At 50.2% G+C, this 21,148-nt stretch overlaps 2 protein-coding genes across 4 annotated transcripts; one reads left to right on the forward strand and one right to left on the reverse strand.

Annotated features, from left to right (window-relative positions):
- Positions 1-9,549: 9,549 nt before the first annotated feature.
- TMEM92 (transmembrane protein 92) lies at positions 9,550-14,252 on the reverse strand. Its single transcript, XM_027974709.3, has 5 exons — positions 14,185-14,252; positions 11,549-11,574; positions 10,731-10,814; positions 10,383-10,569; positions 9,550-10,142 (listed from the first exon to the last, which is right to left on the reverse strand). Exons 1-5 carry the CDS (start codon positions 14,242-14,244, stop codon positions 10,029-10,031), a joined length of 471 nt encoding a protein of 156 aa, XP_027830510.1. The 5' UTR covers positions 14,245-14,252; the 3' UTR covers positions 9,550-10,028.
- Positions 14,253-14,788: 536 nt separating this feature from the next.
- LOC101107369 (large ribosomal subunit protein eL33-like) lies at positions 14,789-16,994 on the forward strand. Of its 3 annotated transcripts, none has more exons than XM_060394849.1 (2): positions 14,789-15,062; positions 16,525-16,994. In XM_060394849.1, exon 2 carries the CDS (start codon positions 16,539-16,541, stop codon positions 16,908-16,910), a length of 372 nt encoding a protein of 123 aa, XP_060250832.1. In that variant the 5' UTR covers positions 14,789-15,062; positions 16,525-16,538; the 3' UTR covers positions 16,911-16,994. The 3 variants fall into 3 exon arrangements, with proteins under 3 accessions (XP_060250832.1, XP_042111762.1, XP_042111763.1); XM_042255828.2 differs by lacking the exon at positions 14,789-15,062 and adding an exon at positions 15,178-15,288; XM_042255829.2 differs by lacking the exon at positions 14,789-15,062 and adding an exon at positions 15,593-16,119.
- The last annotated feature ends 4,154 nt before the right edge of the window (positions 16,995-21,148 follow it).

The raw sequence follows: 21,148 nt of genomic DNA on the forward strand, positions 1-21,148 counted from the left end.
GAACAGAGGCTCTGGCTGCAGCAGACCTGGGTGGCACCGTGTGTGGCTAAAGTCCTCGGGGAGGAGGTCGCCAATAGCCCCACCACAGAGCTGCCAAGCAGACGACCCACCAACTGAAGAACAATTATACCAAAGAAGTTCTGGCACTGTTGCAGAAGTTCAAGGCCCACAACAGATTTCCCAACCTGGGGATCCAGAACAGGGACTGAGAACCCCCAGGGAATTTGACTTTGAAGGCCAGTGGGATTTGACTACAAAACTTCCAAAGTACTGGGGGAAAAGACTCTTAGAGGGCCCAAGAAAACCTTGTGCATACCAGGACCTCACAAGAGCCTGAGCCAGACTTGCCTGTGAGGGTCTAGGAGTTGCTGACGAGGCGTGGATCGACAGTGGCCTGCCATGGGGTCAGAGGCACTGAATACAATAGTGCTGGGAGCTGTGGCAAGTTGGCATAAGTCCTTTAGAAGGAGGTGGCCATTACTGACATTAGTCCTACCATAGGTTGGCCTCAGGCCAAACTACAGGGAGGGAACACAGCCCCACCCATCAGCAGAATATTGGATTAAAGATTTACTGACTAGGGCTGGCTCACCAAAGCAAGACTTCTCCCCACAGCCAGTCCCTCCCATCAGGAAGCTTCTACAAGCCATTTATTCTCATCCATCAGAGGGCAGACAGAATGAAACCACAATCACAGAAAACTATCCAAACTGATCACTTGGATTACAGCTTTGTCTAACTCAGTGAAACTATGAGCCATGCTGTGTAGGGCCGCCCAAGACAGACGGGTCATTGTGGAAAGTTCTGACAAAGCGTGGTCCACTGGAGAAAGGAAAGGCAAACCACTTCAGTATTCTTGCCTTGAGAACCCCATGAACAGTATGAAAAGGCAAAAGGATAGGACACCGAAAGATGAGCCCCCCAGGTCGGTAGGCGCTGAATATGCTAGTGCAGAAGAGCAGAGAAATAGTTCCAGAAGGAATGAAGAGGCTGTACCAAAGTGAAAACAATATCCAGTTGTAGATGTGCCTGGTGGTGAAAGTAAAGTCCGATTCTGTAACAATATTGCATAGGAACCTGGAATGTTAGGTCCCTGAGTCAAGGTAAATTGGAAGTGGTCAAACAGGAGATGGCAAGAATGAACACTGACATTTTAGATGACCATTATATCTACTACTGGGGGCAAGAATCACTTAGAAGAAATGAAGTAGCCCTGATAGTCAACAAAACAGTCTGAAAAGCAGTATTTGGTTGCAGTCTCAAAAACGACAGAATCATCTCTGTTTCCAAGGCAAACCATTCAATATCATGGTAATTCAAGTCTATGCTCCAACCACTAAGGCCAAAGAAGCTGAAGTTGAATAGTTCTACAAAGACCTACAAGACCTTCTAGAACTAATACAAAAAAAGATATCCTTTTCATCATAGGGGACTGGAATGCAAAAGTAGGAAGTCAAGAGATAACTGGAGTAACAGGCAAGTTTGGCCTTGGAGTACAAAATGAAGCAAGACAATGGCTAACAGAGTTTTGCCAAGAGAACAAACACCCTCTTACAACAACACAAGAGACGGCTCTACATGTGAACATCACCAGATGGCCAATACTGAAGTCAGACTGATCATATCCTTTGCAACCGAAGATGGAGAAGCTCTATACAGTCAGCAAAAACAAGACTAGGAGATGACTGTGGCTCAGATCATTAACTCCTTACTGCAAAATTCAGACTTAAATTGAAGAAAGTAAGGAAAACCACTAGGCCATTGAGGTATGACCTAAATTAAATAACTTACAATTATACAGTGGAAGTGATGAATAGACTCAAGGGATTAGATTTGACAGAGTGCCTGAAGAACTACGGACAGAGGTTCGTAACATTGTGCAGGAGGCGGTGATCAAAACCATCTCAAGAAAAAGAAATGAGGAGCCCAAAAAATAAACTACCGCACAATTGCACTCATCTCACACGCTAGTAAAGTAATGCTCAAAATTCTCCAAGCCAGGCTTCAACAATATGTGAACCGTGAACTTCCTGATGTTCAAGCTGGTTTTAGAAAAGGCAGACGAACCAGAGATCAAATTGCCAACATCCGCAGGATCACGGAAAAAGCAAGAGAGCTCCAGAAAAACATCTATTTCTGCTTTATTGACTATGCCAAAGCCTTTGACTGTGTGGATCACAATAACTGTGGAAAATTCTGAGCGAGATGGGAATACCAGACCACCTGACCTGCCTCTTGAGAAATCGGTATGCAGGTCAGGAAGCAACAGTTAGAACTGAACATGGAACAACAGACTGGTTCCAAATAGGAAGAGGAGTACGTCAAGGCTGTATATTGTCACCCTGCTTATTTAACTTCTATGCAGAGTACATCATGAGAAACGCTGGGCTGGAAGAAACACAAACTGGAATCAAGATTTCCAGGAGAAATACCAATAACCTCAGATATGCAGATGACACCACCCTTATGGCAGAAAGTGAAGAGGACCTAAAAAGCCTCTCGATGAAAGTGAAAGAGGAGAGTGAAAAAGTTGGCTTAAAGCTCAACATTCAGAAAACGAAGATCATGGCATCCGGTCCCGTCACTTCATGGGACATAGATGGGGAAACAGTGGAAACAGTGTCAGACTACAGAATGTAATGGGATACAAATCTTGCCTCTACTACTTCATTCTACATTTAAAAGAAATTCATTAAGTACTTATTGTAAGTCCATCACACATTAGGTCAGGAATCAGCAAACTATGGTTCAAAGGCAAATCTATCCCACTACTTATTTTGCAAGTAAAGTATTATTGTAACACACACAGAAGAAAGAAATGAAAAAAGGCAAAATGACTGTCTGAGGAGGCCTTACAAATAGCTGAGAAAAGAAGAGACGCTAAAGGCAAAGGAGAAAAGGAAAGACAAACCCGTCTGAATGCAGAGTTCCAAAGAATAGCAACAAGAGATAAGAAAGTCTTCCTCAGTGATCAATGCAAAGAAATAGAGGAAAACAATAGAATGGGACAGACTAGCAATCTCTTCAAGAAAATTAGAGATACCAAGGGAATATTTCATGCAAAGATGGGCACAATAAAGGACAGAAATGATATGGACCTAACAGAAGCAGAAGAGATTAAGAGAGGTGGCAAGAATACACAGAAGAACTATACGAAAAAGATCTTAATGACTGGATAACCGCAATGATGTGATTACTCACATAGAGCCAGACATCTAGAGTGTGAAGTCAAGTGGGCCACAGGAAGCGTCACTATGAACAAAGCTAGTGGAGGTGATGGAATTCCAGCTGAGCTAGTTCAAATCCTAAAAGATTGTGTGTAAGATGCTGTGAAAGTGCTGTGCTCAATATGCCAGCAAATTTGGAAAACTCAGCAGTGGCCACAGGACTGGAAAGGGTTAGTTGCATTCCAATCCCAAAGAAAGGCAATGCCAAAGAATGTTCCAAAGACCCCACAGTTGTACTTATTTCACATGCTAGCAATGTAATTCTCAAAATTCTCCAAGCTAGGCTTCAACAGTATGTGAAGCAAGAACTTTCAGATATTCAAACTGGATTTAGAAAAGGGAGAAGAACCAGAGATCAAATTGCCAACATCCATTGGATCATAGAAAAAGCAAGAGAATTTCAGAAAAACATCTACTTTTGCTTCATTGATGACACAACTTTTGACTGTGTGGATCCCAACAAACTGCGGAAAATTCTTAAAGTGACGGGAATACCAGACCACTTTACCTGCCTCCTGAGAAACCTGTATACAAGTCAAGAAGCAACAGCTAGAACCAGACATGGAACAACAGACTGGTTCAAATTGGAAAAGGAGTGGGTCAAGGCTGTGTATTGTCACCCTGCTTATTTAGCTTATATGCAGAGTCATGCAAAATGCCAGGCTGGATGAAGCACAAGCTGGAATCAAGATTGGGGGGGGGGGAATATCAGTAACCTCAGATATGCAGATGACACTACAAAGTGAAGAGGCACTAAAGAGCCTCTTGATGAAGGTGAAAGAGGAGAGTGAAAATGCTGGCTTAAAACTCAACATTCAAAAAACTAAGATCATGGCATCCAATCCCATCACTTCATGGCAAATAGATGGGGAAAAATGGAAACAGAGATAGACTTTATTTTCTTGGCCTCCAAAACCACTGGAGATGGTGACTGCAGCCATGAAACTAAAAGACACTTGCTCCTTGGAAGAAAAGTTATCACCAACCTAGACAGCACATTAAAAAGCAAAGACATTACTTTGCCAACTAAAGTCCACATAGTTAAAGCTATGGTTTTTCCAGCAATCATGTATGGATGTGAGAGTTGGACCATAAAGAAGGCTGAGTGCTGAAGAATTGATGATTTTGAACTGTGGTGTTGGAAAAGACAAACACCCGATGTTGGGAAAGATTGAAGGCAAGATAAGAAGGGGACAACAGAAGACGAGATGGTTGGATGGCATCTCCAACTCAATGGACATGAGTTTGAGCAAGCTTCAGGAGATGGTGAAGGGCAGGGAAGCCTGGCATGCTGCAGTCTATGGGGTCGCAAAGAGTCGGACACCACCGAGTGAACAATAACAAGGATAATTCAGTTCTTGGGCTGAAAAGCAGGCTGGTGGGTAGTACCACCCCGCCTTTTTATGATGGGACAACTTGGGAAGGACTGGCTTTGGGGTGGGTGGAGGGGAGTTAGAACCTAGTTTGGACTATGAAATGCATTCAAGTGGAGATGCTGCTGCTGTTGTTTAGCCTCTCAGTTGTCTGACTCTGTGACCCCATGGACTGCAGCACACCAGGCTCCCCTGTCCTTCACCATCTTCTGGAGTTTGCTCAAACTCATGTCCATTGAGTCAGTGATGCCATCCAACCATCTCAGCCTCTGTCGTCCCCTTCCCCTCCTGCCTTTAATCTTTCCCAGCATCAGGGGCTTTTCTAATGAGTCAGCTCTTCACAGCAGGTGGCCAAACTATTGGAGCTTTAGCTTCAGACTCAGTCCTTCCAATGAATATTCAGAGTTGATTTCCTTTAGGATGGACTGGTTTGATCTCCTTGCACTCCAAGGCACTTTCAAGAGTCTTCTCCAGCAGCACACTTCAAAAGATCAATTTTTCGGTGCTCAGACTTCCCTAGTAGAGTGGAGATGTTAGGTAGTTAAATATGTAAATCTAGATCTCCGAGGAGAAATCTCAGTCAGAGATAAAGATTTGTAATTCATCAGACAACAGATAAAGACTATGAAGCCACAGCAGTGACTGAGACCCATAACAAGTGTGAGTGAAGGTGAAAACAAGAGGCCCAAAGACAGAACCTTGAGCCAACTGCCATTCAGAGTTGGTGGAGGAGAAGGAAAGTGAAGGAACCTGAAAAGGAGCAGAGGTGAACAGGATGAAAACCAAGGAAGGTGGCATCAGAGAAATCCAGAGAAAAAGCTTCTTCAAGGAGAGGTGGCTAAATGTGCCAAACGCCCAGAGATGAGTAACTGAGGCTCAAGAATTGACCTTTGACTCTGGCAAGATGTAGGTGATATGGACAAGAACCATTTCATGTAATGATGGGGACAAAGGGCTGGTTGAAGCAAGAGAAATTGAGAACAAGAGGGATGAGAGGATCGAGGGAGGGTTTCTCAAAGAAGGGTCATAGGACACAGTGATGCACAGGTGATCATAATAAAGGTCCAATAATGAGGGAGAAACAGCTGACACAGGAGTGGCTACGGGAGCAACGTCCTGAGAAGCTCTGAGGAGGGCAGAATCAGCTGGAGGCGTGGGATGCAATTTCCACTGTAATCAAAGGTGGTGGTGGGAGCAGAGGCAGAATCGGGTGGTTCTTGTGTGACTGCATCCATTATTTTCCTCTGGAGTGTTTGGTGCCATCACCGCCTGAGACTGAGGTTACAAGGGTGGGAGATTAGAGTAGAATTAGTCATCTCAAGAAGTAAAGCTTCTATGGTGTTGAGGTTTGTAGTTTTGATTTTGAGGTGAGTCCAGTCACAAAGGTAATACTGGTTCTTGAGCACAAGTTGGATCCAGTCAGGATTTGGGATTATTCCAGGTGAGTACAATGGTACCAGCTTCCCTGGTAGCTCAGACAGTAAAGCGTCTGCCTACAATGTGGGAGACCAGGGTTTGATCCCTGGGTCGGGAAGATCCGCTGGAGAAGGAAATGGCAATCCACTCCAGTATTCATGCCTGGAAAATCCCATGGACAGAGGAGCCTGGTAGGCTACAGTCCCTGGGGTCTCAAGGAGTCAGACACGACTGAGCGACTTCACTTTCACAATGGATACAGAAAAGGACAAAGGAGGAATCCAGGACTTCTAGCTGGGTAAGCACAGTGAGGATGTAGCTGACGGTTCTGCAAGGAGCTAAGGCTGATGGCTCACAGGTCTCAGGAGGCTCAGAGATCCCTAGTGTGGGGTAATACAGTACCTGAGCTGGAGGAATAGGAGGATCAGGAAGTGGGAGGGTTGAAGTTACTAGGGATGACAAGATCAGGTGTGCCCATTTGAAGCTGTGGCCGAGGTGTGGTTGGGAAGAAAGGTATGGTTGGAATCAAGGAGAGCCTCTGAAAACTCTTTGCTTCCCTTGTGGCTCAGCTGATAAAGAATCCACCTGCAATGCAGGAGACCTGAGTTCGATCCCTGGGTTGGGAAGATCCCCTGGAGAAGGGAAAGGCTACCCACTCCACTATTCTGGCCTGGAGAATTCCATGGACTATACAGTCTATGGGATTGCAAAGAGTCAGACACGACTGAGCGACTTTCACGTTCTGAAATATCTTAGCTTCTCAGCCCCTCCCAACCTGGGAGTCAGAGAGCAAACTCCTAGCAGGACAGGAAGGGATACATCTCTCTATTGTGCAAACAGAGGCTGAGACTTGGAGATGCTGGATGCTGAAGCTAAAAAGTCAGAAGCTGGAGGTCTGACTCTGAGTGCTAGGCTGAGGGAGCATCCTTGGTGTCGTCCCTCCTCTTAGCTTCCGCAGCAGCCGAGCCCCCGGCTCCCCCTCCCAACTCCCACCTGCTCCCTGCCTCACAGCCTTTCCTACATTCCCCAGTCCTCTGGAGAATCTCTGCTGACAGAAGGGCAAGTCCACAGCCACAAAGCACCTTCTTGGAGCAAACCAGGCTGCACCCATCACTGAAAAATGTTTGTGGAAGACTTTCATGTTTGTTTGCTCACTCACTTGTTCACTTAATCATTCATTCACATACTAAGTGGTTCCACCTTTCGGTTATTTTTCATTAGGTGTGAGCTGCTAAACCAGCACAAGGGATGAATACTCAATCACTGTGAAACTGCTCATCCCCCCAACCCACCAGCCAGACGTCCAACATATAGAGTGCCCATCACAGTCCTGCATAGGTGTAACAAACAGGCATCTTATGTCCTCACGTTTGACAAGTCCCATGTCCGTCACTCACCTATTTCCTGGGTCCCATACATGTCATGTGTGTGCTGTGTCGGAATCCTTCGAGCCTCTTCCTCATAGCAGGGTCAATAATACATGAATTGCCATCTATCAAAGTTCACATGATGCGTCTTTATTAACTTTTAAGGTCGCCTTTATATTGCATTAAAGAGATCTTTTTAAAATTTGTGAAAGTCATGCTTACTCATTGTGGAAAATGTAAACAATGACAAAGCATACAAAATTAAAATCCTCCCTTAAAATTGACTACTTCCATTCCTCTATCCCCCAGTGCAGACCACTGTTAAAAGTGTGGCCAAGGTGGCTTAATTCTTATCCTTCAGTATCTTTTCTATACATTGCAAAGGGGAAAATATATATCATAATTATACGGTGTAGTATATGTTTACAAGTTGAGGTGATAGACTATTGTTCCGCAACTTGCCTTTTCTCTATAACAATAAATGAAAGACATCCTGCCAGGTCGGTTCTTCAGATCCACTTCATTCTTTTTAAAGGCTGCAGAGCATTCTCAGTATGGAGGGCCTGGTATGTTTAACAGGCTCCTATCAGCAGACATTAAAGGTATTTTCAATTATCCCCAGCTACAATGCTGATGGACATCTCTCTGAACTCTTTTAAATGAGCATTTCTGAAGGATCATTCCTAGAAGTGGAATTGCTGGGTCAAGGGCATTTTAAATTTTCATGGGTACCAGGCATAGTGTCAGAGTGCATAGCACCAGACACACAGTAGGGTCTTCGTAAATATCTGTGTAGTGAATGGCTACTGCTGGATTGCCCTCCGGGAAGAACACACCATTTCCACTCCCACCAACAGCAGAGAGGCAGAGTACTGACAATTTCTGCTACTCGACCCCAGCCAGGCTGGGCTTCAGGATAACCACTATTCTCTAGGCCACTCTGCTGCTGCTGGGAAGGACTTAAAGCCCCTACATCACCTTCAATGAAAGGCAGGCATCCTGGTAGGGGATGACCTCCTCTTCCGGGTCTGCAAAGCCCATGGCTTAACATCCTCCCACTGGGGCGAGTGTTTACCACAGGGAGGGCAACCATCTGGTACTTCTCTAACGGGTGCTTTCCACGTTTACACAAAGCACCTCCATATCTTCCTTCTGCTCCCCTGATCCACCCCTGAAACGGAAGGGAGACTCCCTGTGACTGGGCTCACTCTAGCACCAGCTCCAGAGCTATGTTGCCTCTAACTGCTCTTCCTCTGGGTCCCTGTCTCCAGCAGGAACAGCCCCTATCCCTAGCATCTTTGGGGCTGGCTGTGCCATCTCCCTGCCCCTGTCACCTGTCTAGGACCTGGGGCCCCAAGAAAGGCTATTTTTGGAAGAGGCCTGCAGAAGGAATCCCTACCAGCACACCAGGGCCGGTCCTACCTCCAACCCCCCAGGAACACTGGCCAGCACTGCTTCTGTGCCCTCTGCCTGGAGCAGTGCCAAGGCAGGGTCCTGGTGGAGGAGCTCAGGCCTGCCTGAGCCCCTGAGATAATGGCACAGGGGTGTCTCTCACACTGCATATCCCATGCCAGCCCCCACAGGGATAATGACGCCCTGTGAAGACTGTCTCCCACGCTGCAGTGGTGACCGCCTCTCCTGAGGGGTTAAGCCCGCAGATGAGGCTGAGTGGTGGTGCCCAGAACCCTGTGGGACTGGAGGAGAAGGGCAGATCTCTCTCCTCTCCTCCCTCGCGAGATTCCAGGGTAGAGCAGATCAAGGCCTCCAAGACCCTGCCCCGCAGATGGCCAGCTCCCCTACTCACCTCTGCATCGCCCCATCGCCACCCCCATAATGACAGAGTCAGAACTGAGCTCTAAGTGTCCCAGGAGAAAGCAGGAGGACGGGATGAGGAAGCACACGGTGGTCATTCCCCATCTCTAGTCCCTGTCCGGACTCTTTGGCACCCAAAGACCTCAAGGAACCAGAGGTCAAAACATCTGCCGAGATCCTCTCCTGCCGGGTGACCATCTGATGTGCTGTTCTTCCAGGCGCATCGATGGTGGGATTTTTCAGGCACAGTGACCTCCAGTCCCCCCACCTCCCCCTCCACACACACACACACACAACCATGTATCCCAGCAATGTCTGAGCTCACCTCCCCACAGTCAGAGGCAGACTCTCAGCAACAATCAACTGAAATTTAGTGAGAACGTGTTGGGGGTAGGGGGAGGACAATGGGGTCTTCTCTATTCAGGTAGAATGGGAGAGAGCTGAAGCGCTCCCATCTCGCAGGGTGCATTGGTGTCCTCCCAAACATCTCAGAACTGGCTGTCCAGGCCACACTGGCACCCCAGGGTGCAGCCTCCTCCACTGCTCAGAGTAGCCCATTCCACTGCTGGGCACCTCCAACTGTTCACATTTTCCTCCTGGCAGCCTCTAACTAACAATGTGAGGTGAGGGGCGGCACGTCACTCCAGACCAGCCTTTAAGACAAGAGAAGCAACTGGCATGGAACGAGGGTAGAAAAGCAATAAATTAAAGCCAAAAACTGGCAGAGGTGTGGCAGGATGGGCGAGGGTGCTCCAGGGCTCCTGAGAGTCTGTGGCTTGACCCAGGAGGCACTGGGGAGGCGGCTGATGACAGGGTTCCAGGCAGGAGGTGGATCAGAAGGTGGAGCTGTCGATGCCTCTTCGCACCCCGGCATATTCTTCAGGCCTGAAGCTGTAGGGAGGGGGCGGCTCCAAGGGAGGCAGACCCAGAACAGGCTTCAGAATAATCTGCAGGGAAAGGAGGAGACACAGTGACTTCTTAGGGCGGGCCACTGGTCATCGCCACCCGTGTGCTGGTGGAGGCAGGTTTACCAGGGAGAGGAGAGACCCCACACTGGTGGCAGAGCCCGCCCCAGGGCCCAGAGACACGGCGTAAGGACACTCATCACTGCCCCAGTCGCTCTAAAACTCAGAAAAGGGAGGTACAGACAGCTGAGGGGCAGAGCAGGGGTTGTGATGGATACCCACCTCACTGTAGGGGGGCGGGGGCTCAGAAATGGGTGCTGTGACCCTCTCTACAGGAGCAATGGGGGGCTGTTCCGGGAGCGCTGTTGGGGCCTCCTGCTCTGACTTTCTGCAGCTGAGATACAAGTGCTTAGTCACGCCGCAGATGCACAGGAGGGGTATAATAATCAGGAAGATGATGACAAAAATCCTGGGGTAAGGAACCACCAACATCAGGCCAAGCCTCCAGTCACCATACCATCCTCCCTCCCTTGACCCAGCCCCACCCTTCACAGCAGGAAGTCCAGTCCAGTCCTGTGTGGGCCAGACCCATTGGAGGACTGTGCCCAGAACAACTGGCCCAGGGCTCACCTTAAGGGGCCAGAGAAGAATTCATACCGCTCCGGCTGGTACTCTTGGCAGCAGCTGCTCCCACAGCATCCATTAGGGCAGGTGCTGGGAGTGGGGTGGGATAGAGGCTCTTGGTATCAAGGCGGGGGCAGGGGAGGAGGGCAGAAGGATCCTAGCTTCCCTAAAACCCACCATGTGCTCAGGGCACAAGCCACACCTTTGGCAGAGCAGGGTTACAGGCCCCTCTGGGCTTAGTGGGAGGAACCTGGGGCTGGGATCGGGACCTGGGTTTCAGGTTCAGCTCAATACTGGCCTTGTGCACTCCTGCCAAGGTGCATTCCTTACTGGGCCTCACTTTCCTCATCTATAAGATGGCTGTAATGAGTGTCCTGCTGACCTTACTGGACAGGCATGGGATTGAGTGTTGTAGTGGTCACAGCATCACTCTAAAGAGATGCAGGGGGAAAGGGACAGCGGGGAGGGTCCGGGAGCAAACTCTAAAAGTGAATGGCGAGATGATGGGGCCCACAGAACAGGAGGCAAGAGGGATTCAGTGTTCCTGAAACTTCCAGGGCTGACTCGGTAGAAACACTTTGCTGCCCAGAGATCGCCCCCCTCAGCCCCTCCTCATTGTGGGGAGTGACCCCCAAGTGTGAAACTGCCCATGGGTTGGCTGGTGGAAGGAGCAAGGGGGTAGAAGAGTGGACTCCCCTTCTCTGGGTCAGGGGGGATGGTTTCTGGCTAGAAGGGGAGTGGGTGAGGATGATGAAGGTAGGCAGGGCAGGATTTGGGGTGTCTCCTCCCAACAATGGAAGTTACAGCCCAAACCCCAGACTTACAAGAAGAGACCACATGTAGCTGCAGCCTGTGGAAGAGAAAAAGCAAGGTTTGGGTCATAAACGGGAGGCCAGGGTTTCCACCAAGATGCCACCCAGGTACCTCACAGCCCCGAGGATCAGCATTTTCCCTCAAACCTGCTTTCCAACTCACTCCACATGTCCCCTGGGTCAACAGGTGCAGCCCTAGCTGCCGCCTGGCGGCCCCCGCTCTCCTTCCTCTTCTCGTCACACCTCCTACCACATTCGCTCACCCCTAGGTCTGTAAGCCCACACCACTAACCCACCCTTCCAACCCACCACCATCACAGTCCCCCACCGAAGTCCCTCCCAACACCTTGGCAAGTGCCTATCCCACAAATCCGATCACCAGAAACCTTGCAGGAAGCTCCCCTCAGTGGCTCCCTGGGTCCCAGACACCATGACCAACCCACCACCCACTGGGAGTTCCCCAGCTACAGGGGCAGGCCCTTGTCCCTGAGCCTTCAGGGCCCACTGAACTTCCAGTCATCCTTCAAACCCAGACTGGGCTTTCCTGGCTCTGAGAAGGGCTGGACCCTCCTCTCCAGAAACAGCTCCCCCCTCCCTCTCTCTTCTGCACTAGTTCTGGCCATGTGGAGGCTATCATTATAGAATTTCACCTGATTAACATAAAAATATGTGTATAAGCCCTGCTTGGAGTGCTCTCTCCCCAGGAATCTGAGAGGCTGGCTCCAGCACCTTCTCTGCATCTTACTTAAAATTACATCTACTCTCACAAAGCACTTCTTCTCTCCTAACTGTGCTTACTTTCTCTGCATAGCTCCTGTCAACATCTAACATACTACGTATTTTACTCTATCTTGCTGTTTGTCTCCTCAGTAGAAAACTCCACCAGGGAAGGGATTTTTGTCTGTTGAAAACCAATACTCAGGATTTTGGCAGAATGAAAGAACATTCATTGACAACCTGGTTTCATTTCATCCTGGTCGCTCCCAGGCAGTCGGGGGAGGAAGGGAAGCAGGCAGAGGAACACAGCTAAAGTGTTCCTGTCACCCCACACCAGCCTCCAGGGGGATAAAAAAACCACAGCTCAAGAATAAGAAGCCAACTTTTTTTATGAGACCACCACCATATCTCTTTCTTTGGGGATCCGGGGAGGGTCACGCAGCATATCGGGATCTTAGTTCCCTGACCAGTGATTGAACCTGTGCCCCCTGCAGTGGAAGTGGGAAGTCTTAACTACTGGACCACCAGGGAAATCCCAAGACCACGATATCTTTATATCTTGAAATAACAGTTCTCTCGCTAACGACAACAATAAAGCTTAGAACACCAACGACAGCCAATAACGGTTGGGCTGACCCCCCTTTTCTGTGCTCAGTCCCCTGTGCACACCTCCTTCTTGAAAGCCTTGGCCAGTAGGGTCAGGAGCAGGAATGAACCCCTGTAGGTTGGCCCAGAGAGGGTGAGGTGACTGCAGAGTTGGGGACAGCCCAAGGGGTCCAGGCACTCAGCATACCCACTTCCCTTCATCCCAGCCCCTGTGCCTCCCTCTCTCCTGGCCCCCAACTGAGAAAAAGACAGTAGATTTAACGAATTAATCTTGAGCTCCTGTTTGGAGGAGCAGGGGATCCTCTCCCAGATTATCTCCCCCTCACCCACTTCTTAAACAGGGGGTGATCTTGGCTGAGGTGGTATCAAACATTGGGGTGATTCTGGGTGACTTCCACTTAGCTTACATGTGGACCGAGGGCATTAACAGCCTGCCCCGTGGAGTTGCTGGGAGAAGTCAACAAAAGGATGCACAGCCTGGTGCTGGCACAAACCCACTGCAGGCGGTGGAGGAGTAGCAGGGCTTTGGGGGTGAAGTCGCTCGGCAGAGTCAGTGAACGTCGTGGGGAGCTGGCCTGGCCCTTCCCTCAGACTCTCACAGAGGTCAAAAATCCATATTCCAGAGCCATGTCAGTTTCCAGGATAATCTCCCATCTCAGAACCAGATAGACTGCCCTTCCCCCAGGCTGCGGGGAGACAGGAAATGTGGGGGTGTTGACCTCCTGCCTTACCCTTGGAAATCACGGATTTCGAGATCATCCCAGCCTTGGGTCAGGCAGCCAGATCAAATCCTATCACCCGCTAGAATCCTACCCCCACTCCAAACAGGGAAGAGGGAGCCTCCTTTTCTCCAGAGCACAAGCACAGATAACACAGTCCCAGAGAGGGCCAGGACTTCCCCCAAGGTCACCCAGCACTGGCAAGAACGGAGCTGGGGAGACAAGCTGGCGAGACGTCCAGATCTCAGTCCAGACCTCAGGTCCCGGCTTTCTGACGCTGCGGGAAGGAGCGAGAAGGGCAAGTCAAGGCTAATTGGGGGTCAAAGACCCCAGTCTCCGAGAGGCGCTAGATGTCAGACAGCGGTGTGCGGGAATAGGTCCTACGACACAGTACCCCACTAGGTGAAAGAACCCAGACCTTCTCAGGACCTCCCTCCGCGTCCTCTACCTATTACCTCCCCGGCGAAAAAGAGAAAGGAGTTGCTAACTGCCTGTGGTCACGAGGAGATCCTGACAATGGAAGGTGGTGATCGGAAGTCAGAAGCAAGCCCCTGACCCACAAGAATAGGAGTCTGAAAATTCCAGTTTTACCTCCCAAGCGCTCACCTGTTGGAGGCCGGCCAGCAGGCCAAGCAGCAAGAGGCTGGCGACCCAGGTGTCAGACATTTTTGCCTGGGGGCCACTGAGCTTCCGTGTGTAGGGGCAGGAGGAGAGAGGCGGGGCCGCGACCTCTCCCACGACTCTCCACCTATAGGGCCCCACCTCGGGCTGGAGGCGGAGCTGATGCACCCGGCAAGAGCCCAACCTGGGAAAAGGAGGGGGAGGGGGAGGGGGAAGAAGTTTGGATTGGGAAATGGGAGTTAGAAAAGATTATCTGATTTTAAATATATACATATAGTGGTGTCAGTTCAAGACTGCTGAGCTACCCTTTCCCAACCCCTAACTGCTCCACCCTCTAAGTGGTCCCAGCTTGAGATGGAGAGGGGTGCAGCCCGAGCGAGCTGGACCACTGGAAGTCCCTTCCCACATGGACTTCTGAGGGGCAGAGGAAGAGCGGAAGGGAAGGCCTCGTAGTGGAGTCAGGGGATTGTAACGGAGGGAGGTGCCACTTTTTGTTTGGTTTTGTTTTGCCGAGAAGAGAGGGAGGGGCGGCCTGCTTGATTTCTGGGGAAGGAGAACCGGGAGTAGGGCACTGGTACAGTCTTGCCCCGCCCTCACCGTCCTGGAAATCCAGGAAGGAGGCGTTGGTACATTTCCTCCATTTGACTACGGGGGAAATTGAGGCCCCAGGATTCTGAGACTAGTCCCTGAGTCCGCAGAGCTGAGTCCGCAGAGCCAGGCGAGCCGGGGCGCGGGCGAGCAGGCCCACTCAGATTCCTAGAAAGATCCCCCGAGGCCGCGGTCCCGGCCTGCAGGGGCTGGATTCCGATCCGCCGGCGCGCCCAGCCCTGAGGAGCGTTGTGCTTTCCGGATCCGGCCGGCAGGTGGCAGCATCGCTCAACGCGGGATTTCCCCCCGGAGCCAGGCGGAGCGGGGCGGGGAGCTGGGCTGGGTCTCCCCCGAACTCTCTCCCCGGGGGACCAGGCTGGAGGGTGGGGTGGGAGACCGTCTCGGTGGGCGATCAGCACAGGGGAAAGCCAGACGCCCAAACACAGACGAGACGTAAGGAAACCTTGCGGGAGTTGGAGAGATGGAGCCCGGACACTTGGGGTAGGGGCGAAATGGAGATGGTCGTTGGGGTGCTGTTCTAGACCTGGGGAAACGGGGAGGGATCCTGGAGAGGGTCAGTTCTTAGGTGTTTAGAAGTTCCTGCTGTGTCCCAAGTCTGACTTCGCCCCTGAAAACTAGCCCCCACCTAGTAGGAAAGGACAGCCACCCTCCTTTGGCTTTCTCTTTCTCTCCATGCTCTCTCCTTATCTCTGTTTCTCGTCCCTCCCCGTCCAGTCATCTCTGCCTTCTGTTTAACCCCTCCTTGCTTTGCCACGTTTCTCCCCGTCTCTGTCTCCATGCAGTTTCTCTCCATTCCTACATGTTCCCTGCTTTCCCATCTGTTTCTCCTCTTTGTTAATCTCTGCCTGTCTTCCTGGAGGAGTCTGTTTTTCTGTTTCCATCGCCCTTGTCCCTGGTTCGCTCCTGGGTCTTGTGTCTCACTGCCTCTCCTGATCTCTCTCCGTGTATCTCTCTCTCCTTGGTCTCTTTCTCTGTCTCTGCTTCTCATTATCTGTTGGCCCCTAAGGACAGAATCTTCCAGTCTCTGATCCAAGTGGAATTGGGGTATGGCCCCAGAGAATGCCTTCTCTATTTGCAGTTCCTGTTGACTGATCTTGGAGAAGGGAATGGGGAGTGGGGTGTGGAGCAGCATGTCTTTCCTCCCCCCAACCCCCAGTAGTTGGCTATGGACTTAGCCCATTCCTCTGCCGGAGGAGACCTAGTGCAGAGGGTTCTGGAGCCTTCTCCCCCCAGCACCCACGCTGCTTCCTTAGTGAGTTGTTGCTGACTTGGGCTTCCAGGACGCTGTTCCTCCAACACCCAAGACCTGAGGTATCTGCCTGGAACCTCCTGCCCCTCTGCCCAGGCCTGGAGCCTGACAGAGGTGTAGCCTTTCGGGTAGAGGAAGATGGGTGAGCTTAGGGAGAAGGGTATCCTAGGGAGTGGAATGAGGATGCTAAGAAGGGCATGCAGGAGCTTCAGGGGTAGATGTACGAGGCTGAAAAGGTGAAGGGACCAGGCAGGTTGGCACCCTGAGGAGAAGCAGGAGGGCAGGATGATGGCATTGCTTCCCTCTGGCGTCCACTGACACAGATGTAGGACTGCCAGAAAAAAATACAGGATGCCAGTTACATTTGAATTCCAGATAAACATTGAATAACATTTTAGCATAAATAAATATGTCCCATGCAATATTTGGGACATACTTAAACTAAAATTTAGTTGTTGCTCTTTCAGCCATCTTGGACCCTATGAAGGCCTGCTGGGAACGGACTTCTAAAACGACAAATATGTCTGGAAGGTTGTGGTCCAAGGCAATTTTTGCTGGCTATAAACGGGGTCTACGGAACCAAAGGGAACACACGGCTCTCCTGAAAACTGAAGGTATATATGCTCGAGATGAAACTGAATTCTATTTAGGCAAGAGATGTGCTTATGTGTACAAAGCAAAGAACAACACAGTAACTCCTGGTGGAAAACCTAACAAAACCAGAGTAATCTGGGGAAAGATCACTCGAGCTCATGGAAACAGTGGCATGGTTCATGCCAAATTCCAAAGCAACCTTCCTGCTAAGGCCATTGGACACAAAATTCATGTGATGCTGTACCCTTCGAGAATTTAAACTTCTTGAAAATAAATAAAAGTGTGGATTTGTTAAAAAATAAAATAAAACAAAATTTAGTTGTTATCTGAAATTCTAATTTAACTGACTGTCCTGTATTTTTATTTCTTAAATCCAGCAACCTTACCCACATCCCTGGTATACTGTAGGAGAATATCTACTCTACTCCCTGCCCCGCATCTCCCCAGTGGGAAAGTGAGGCTCCTGGGCAGGGTCTAGAGGGCCTCTGGAATCTGCTTCTGGATCCCCAGTGTTTTTTCATGACATCAGACTTCCTTTCTATGCTCCTTCTGGCAGATGGGGATGGGCTGAGCAGCCTGGAGGTGGGCGGTCCCAGCTCAGGCCAAGAACACCAAGCCCTGTTGTCAGCATGCATCGCGGCTCCAAGGGCCCCAGCGTTCCTGGTGGGTGAGGTCGCTTGGGGGTGGAAGCACAGTGGGGCCCCAGACTGAGCAGACAGGGGCCTGGTCTTGTCTAGAGGCAGGAGGGTCGTGGACAACGACAACCCCTTCTGTCCAACACTCTGGCAGTGGGTGGGCAGTGCACGTATGTGTGTGCACGTGTGCTCAGACATACAGGGACACGAGGGCAGGGAGGCCCAGAAGCCTCACGCAGACAGTGCGTCCTTCTGGAGCCCATGCCAGATTCCATCTGGGGTTTCCCAAGAGCAGCACAGTTGCAGTGTCTTACTACTGGCTCGAGCCTCCCTGGCCCATTTGCTAAAGAAGGAACTGATTGTGCGCCCAACAAGGGCCTAGCTTGAAGGGCCTCGGAGGTCAGCTGGGCCACCCGCTCTCTTCTCAGAGAAGGCAGCTGAAGACCGGAGGGGTAGAAAGGCCAAGTCACAGGGGACGCTGGGGCTGAGTCAGCACCCAACTGCGCAGGTCTTAAGACCCCGCACCCAGTGGCGCCTCAGGGGCGGCACACACGTCAGGCCTGGGGGGCCCCTGCTAAGGCTGGAGGAACTCTCTGGGAGCTGCAGTGGGAGGCCTTGTGCAGCCTGGCTCAGCCAGGCCCCAGGCAGGCCCTGGGTAAGAGGCAAGAGCCAGACTGAGCTCTGTTCCTCTCACCTCCCTCCCCACATACTGTGGTGGACACTGATCCCCATAAATGACATGGCCTTGGGCAGGGATCTTTCTTTCAGAAATACCCAGAATGCTCTCCCCTAACCCAGCTCTTCAAAGAAAAGTTATGACCAACCTAGACAGCATATTAAAAAGCAGGGACGTTACTTTGCCAACAAAGGTCCATCTAGTCAAAGCTATGGTTTTTCCAGTAGTCATGTATGGATGTGAGAGTTGAACTATAAAGAAAGCTGAGCGCCAAAGAATTGATGCTTTTGAACTGTGGTGTTGGAGAAGACTCTTGAGATGAGAGTCCCTTGGACTGCAAGGAGATCCAACCAGTCCATCCTAAAGGAGATCAGTCCTGAATCCTAAAGGAGATCAGTCCTGAATATTCATTGGAAGGACTGATGCTGAAGCTGAAACTCCAATACTTTGGCCACCTGATGCGAACAACTGACTCATTGGAAAAGACCCTGATGCTGGGAAAGATTGAAGGCGGGAGGAGAAGGGGACAACAGAGGATGAGATGGTTGGATGGCATCACCGACTCGATGGAATGAGTTTGAGTGAACTCCGGGAGTTGGCGATGGACAGGGAGGTCTGGTGTGCTGCAGTCCGTGGGGTCACAAAGAGTCGGACACAACTGAGCAACTGAACTGAACAGAACTGAATCCAGCTCTGCCTGTAGGGACAGTATTAACGTGTTAATAAGTGTGCCACTTAGCGTGTGCTGTGTGACTTTAGTCAAGAAACCAAACTTCTCTGTGCCTTTCTACTCTTATCTGTGAACGGGGTGTGGGGGCGGATAACAGTACCTCCTTTGTCACCTAGGGTCGCTGTGAGGATAAAATCAGCCACTCAGTATCTGGCATACAGTAATGGTAAATAAATGTTACCTTGATAGGGAATTCCCTGGCGGTCTAGCAGCTAACGGATCTGTACTCCCAATACAGGGGGCCTGGGTTCGATCCCTGGTCTGGGAACTAGATCCCACGGGCCACAACTAAGACCTTATGCAGTCAAATAAATAAAAATAAATATTTAAAAAATTTTCCTTAATAACAATATGCTACAATAGCCAAGACATGGAAGTAATCTAAGTGTCTATCGATAGATGAATGGATAAGGAAGAGGTGGTATTATCAGCTATAAAAAAAAGAATGAAATAATGTCATTTGCAGCATGATAGATGGACCTAGAGATTATCACACTGAATCAGACAGAGAAGGATAAATTATATGTGAGCTCTAAAAAATGATACAAGTGAACTTATTTACAAAACAGAAATAGACTCACAGAAAACAACTTTATGGTTACCAAAAGGATAGTACAGGTTGGGGGCAGGGGAGAGAGATAAACAGGAGTCTGGGATACATGCTACTGTGTATAAACTAGGCAAACAAAAACCTATTGTATAGCCCAAGGAACTATACTCAATATCTTGAAATAACCTGTGATGGAAAAGAATCTGAAAAAGAATATATATGAATCACTTTGCTGTACACTTGGAACTAACATAACATTGTAAATTAGCTATCAGTCAGTAAGTATGTGAGTTGCTCAGTCGTGTCAGACTGTTTGTGACTCCATGGACTGTATGTAGCCTGCCAGGCTTCTCCGTCCATGGAATTCTCCAGGCAAGAATCCTGGAGTGAGTGGGTAGCCATTACTTCTACAGGGGATCTTCCTGAGCAGGGATCTAACCTGGGTCTCCTGCACTACAGGCAGATTCTTTGCTGTCTGAGCCACCAGGGAAGCCCTGTAAATTAACTATACTTCAATTTAAAAAACACAAAAATAATAATAATCAAGAAATATTTCTTTCCTGGTAAAGGGGTCCAGAGCTTTTTGTCTCCGTTTCATATGGAGACAGAATGAGCTGCTAAGAGATTAAGGGTATTGTTTCCCTCAGAATTGTTCTAAGCCCTTCTAGACTGGCCAGCCACCGAAGTCTAGCTCCACTTCCCACTGCTCCCTACTCACTAGCCCCCTCTGCCGTCCATTAAGTGCTTTGGGCCCCACCCCAGGGCCAACATCAGAGGGAGGCCTGGTGTTGACGGCTCCTGGCTCCTGGAGGGCCATAGGGGTGTGGCAGTGGTACTGGGTCCAGGAATCTGAGAATTCCCTCTTTCTGGTTTGTTTCCCATTTCTGCTCCCCCAGCTGCCCACTGAGCATTGCCTGGGCTCCCCTCACCCTCATGGGGACTGTGCTCATCCCTGACTGCCCCCGTCCACTGTGGCTCCCCGAGGCCATCAGGGATGTCCTCAAGGCCTCCAGCCTGACCTCCTCCTTGCCCCTGGTGGGGTATGTCACTCTCTCATTCCCTAACTTCTAGAGGCTCCCACTTCTGCCTAAATAAAGTCCTACCTCCAGGAGACCTTGGGTCCTTCATAATTAGCCCCATCTGTCCTCGTGGCGTGTCACTCTCCCTGTCCTGCCCACATGCCTTCCACCCACATGCCCAGCCCTTTCCGCTTCTCTCCTTTCCTCTGCACCTAGTACACCTGCCCCATGCCTCCCTGAAACCTAACAAATTCTCATCCATCCTTCAAGGCTCAGATCAAATACCACCTCCTCCAGAAAGCCTTCCTGGACTTGGATCTTCCTGCAATGAAGGAGTGATCCCCTTCCTGCTTACCCCTCCCCGAGCCTTTCTCTGGGCCTTTCTGACGCACTTGGCCATTCTCCCTTGAAGATGTGTGTACATGTCCTAATGTTCCCACCAGGCTGCGGGGGCCAGCCCAGTTCTGATTCAGCTTTCGTTTCCCATGGTGCTTTGTTCCAAGTAAACAATGGCTCTGTTGTCACTGAGTTGAAGCTGGTTGGGGGCCTCCTAGGGTCAGGGGCCAGATTTCTCCAAGGGGATAGGGAATAAATTACCAGAGTCCTTAATGGAGGGCTCTTGGTTGCAGAGGTTATTCCAGACTGACCAGGTTTCCCATCTCCACAGACTGTGTGGTTTGGGGAATCCACCTCTTCTGCTTTCTGCCCCCTCCCCAAGTATACACACACCCCTTCACCTTGTGTAAATAAGCTGGCTCCCCAGGGATTGAGCAACTCCTACGGGGCGCGCTGCAAGGAATGCTTGGCTCCCTGTCCACCTTCCAGGACATACAGGATGCTTGCTGGGTTGCCAATAGGAATTCTTGGCGATGAGATCAGGGTCTGAG

This window comes from Ovis aries, chromosome 11, assembly GCF_016772045.2.
Source record: "Ovis aries strain OAR_USU_Benz2616 breed Rambouillet chromosome 11, ARS-UI_Ramb_v3.0, whole genome shotgun sequence".
NCBI lineage: Eukaryota > Metazoa > Chordata > Mammalia > Artiodactyla > Bovidae > Ovis > Ovis aries.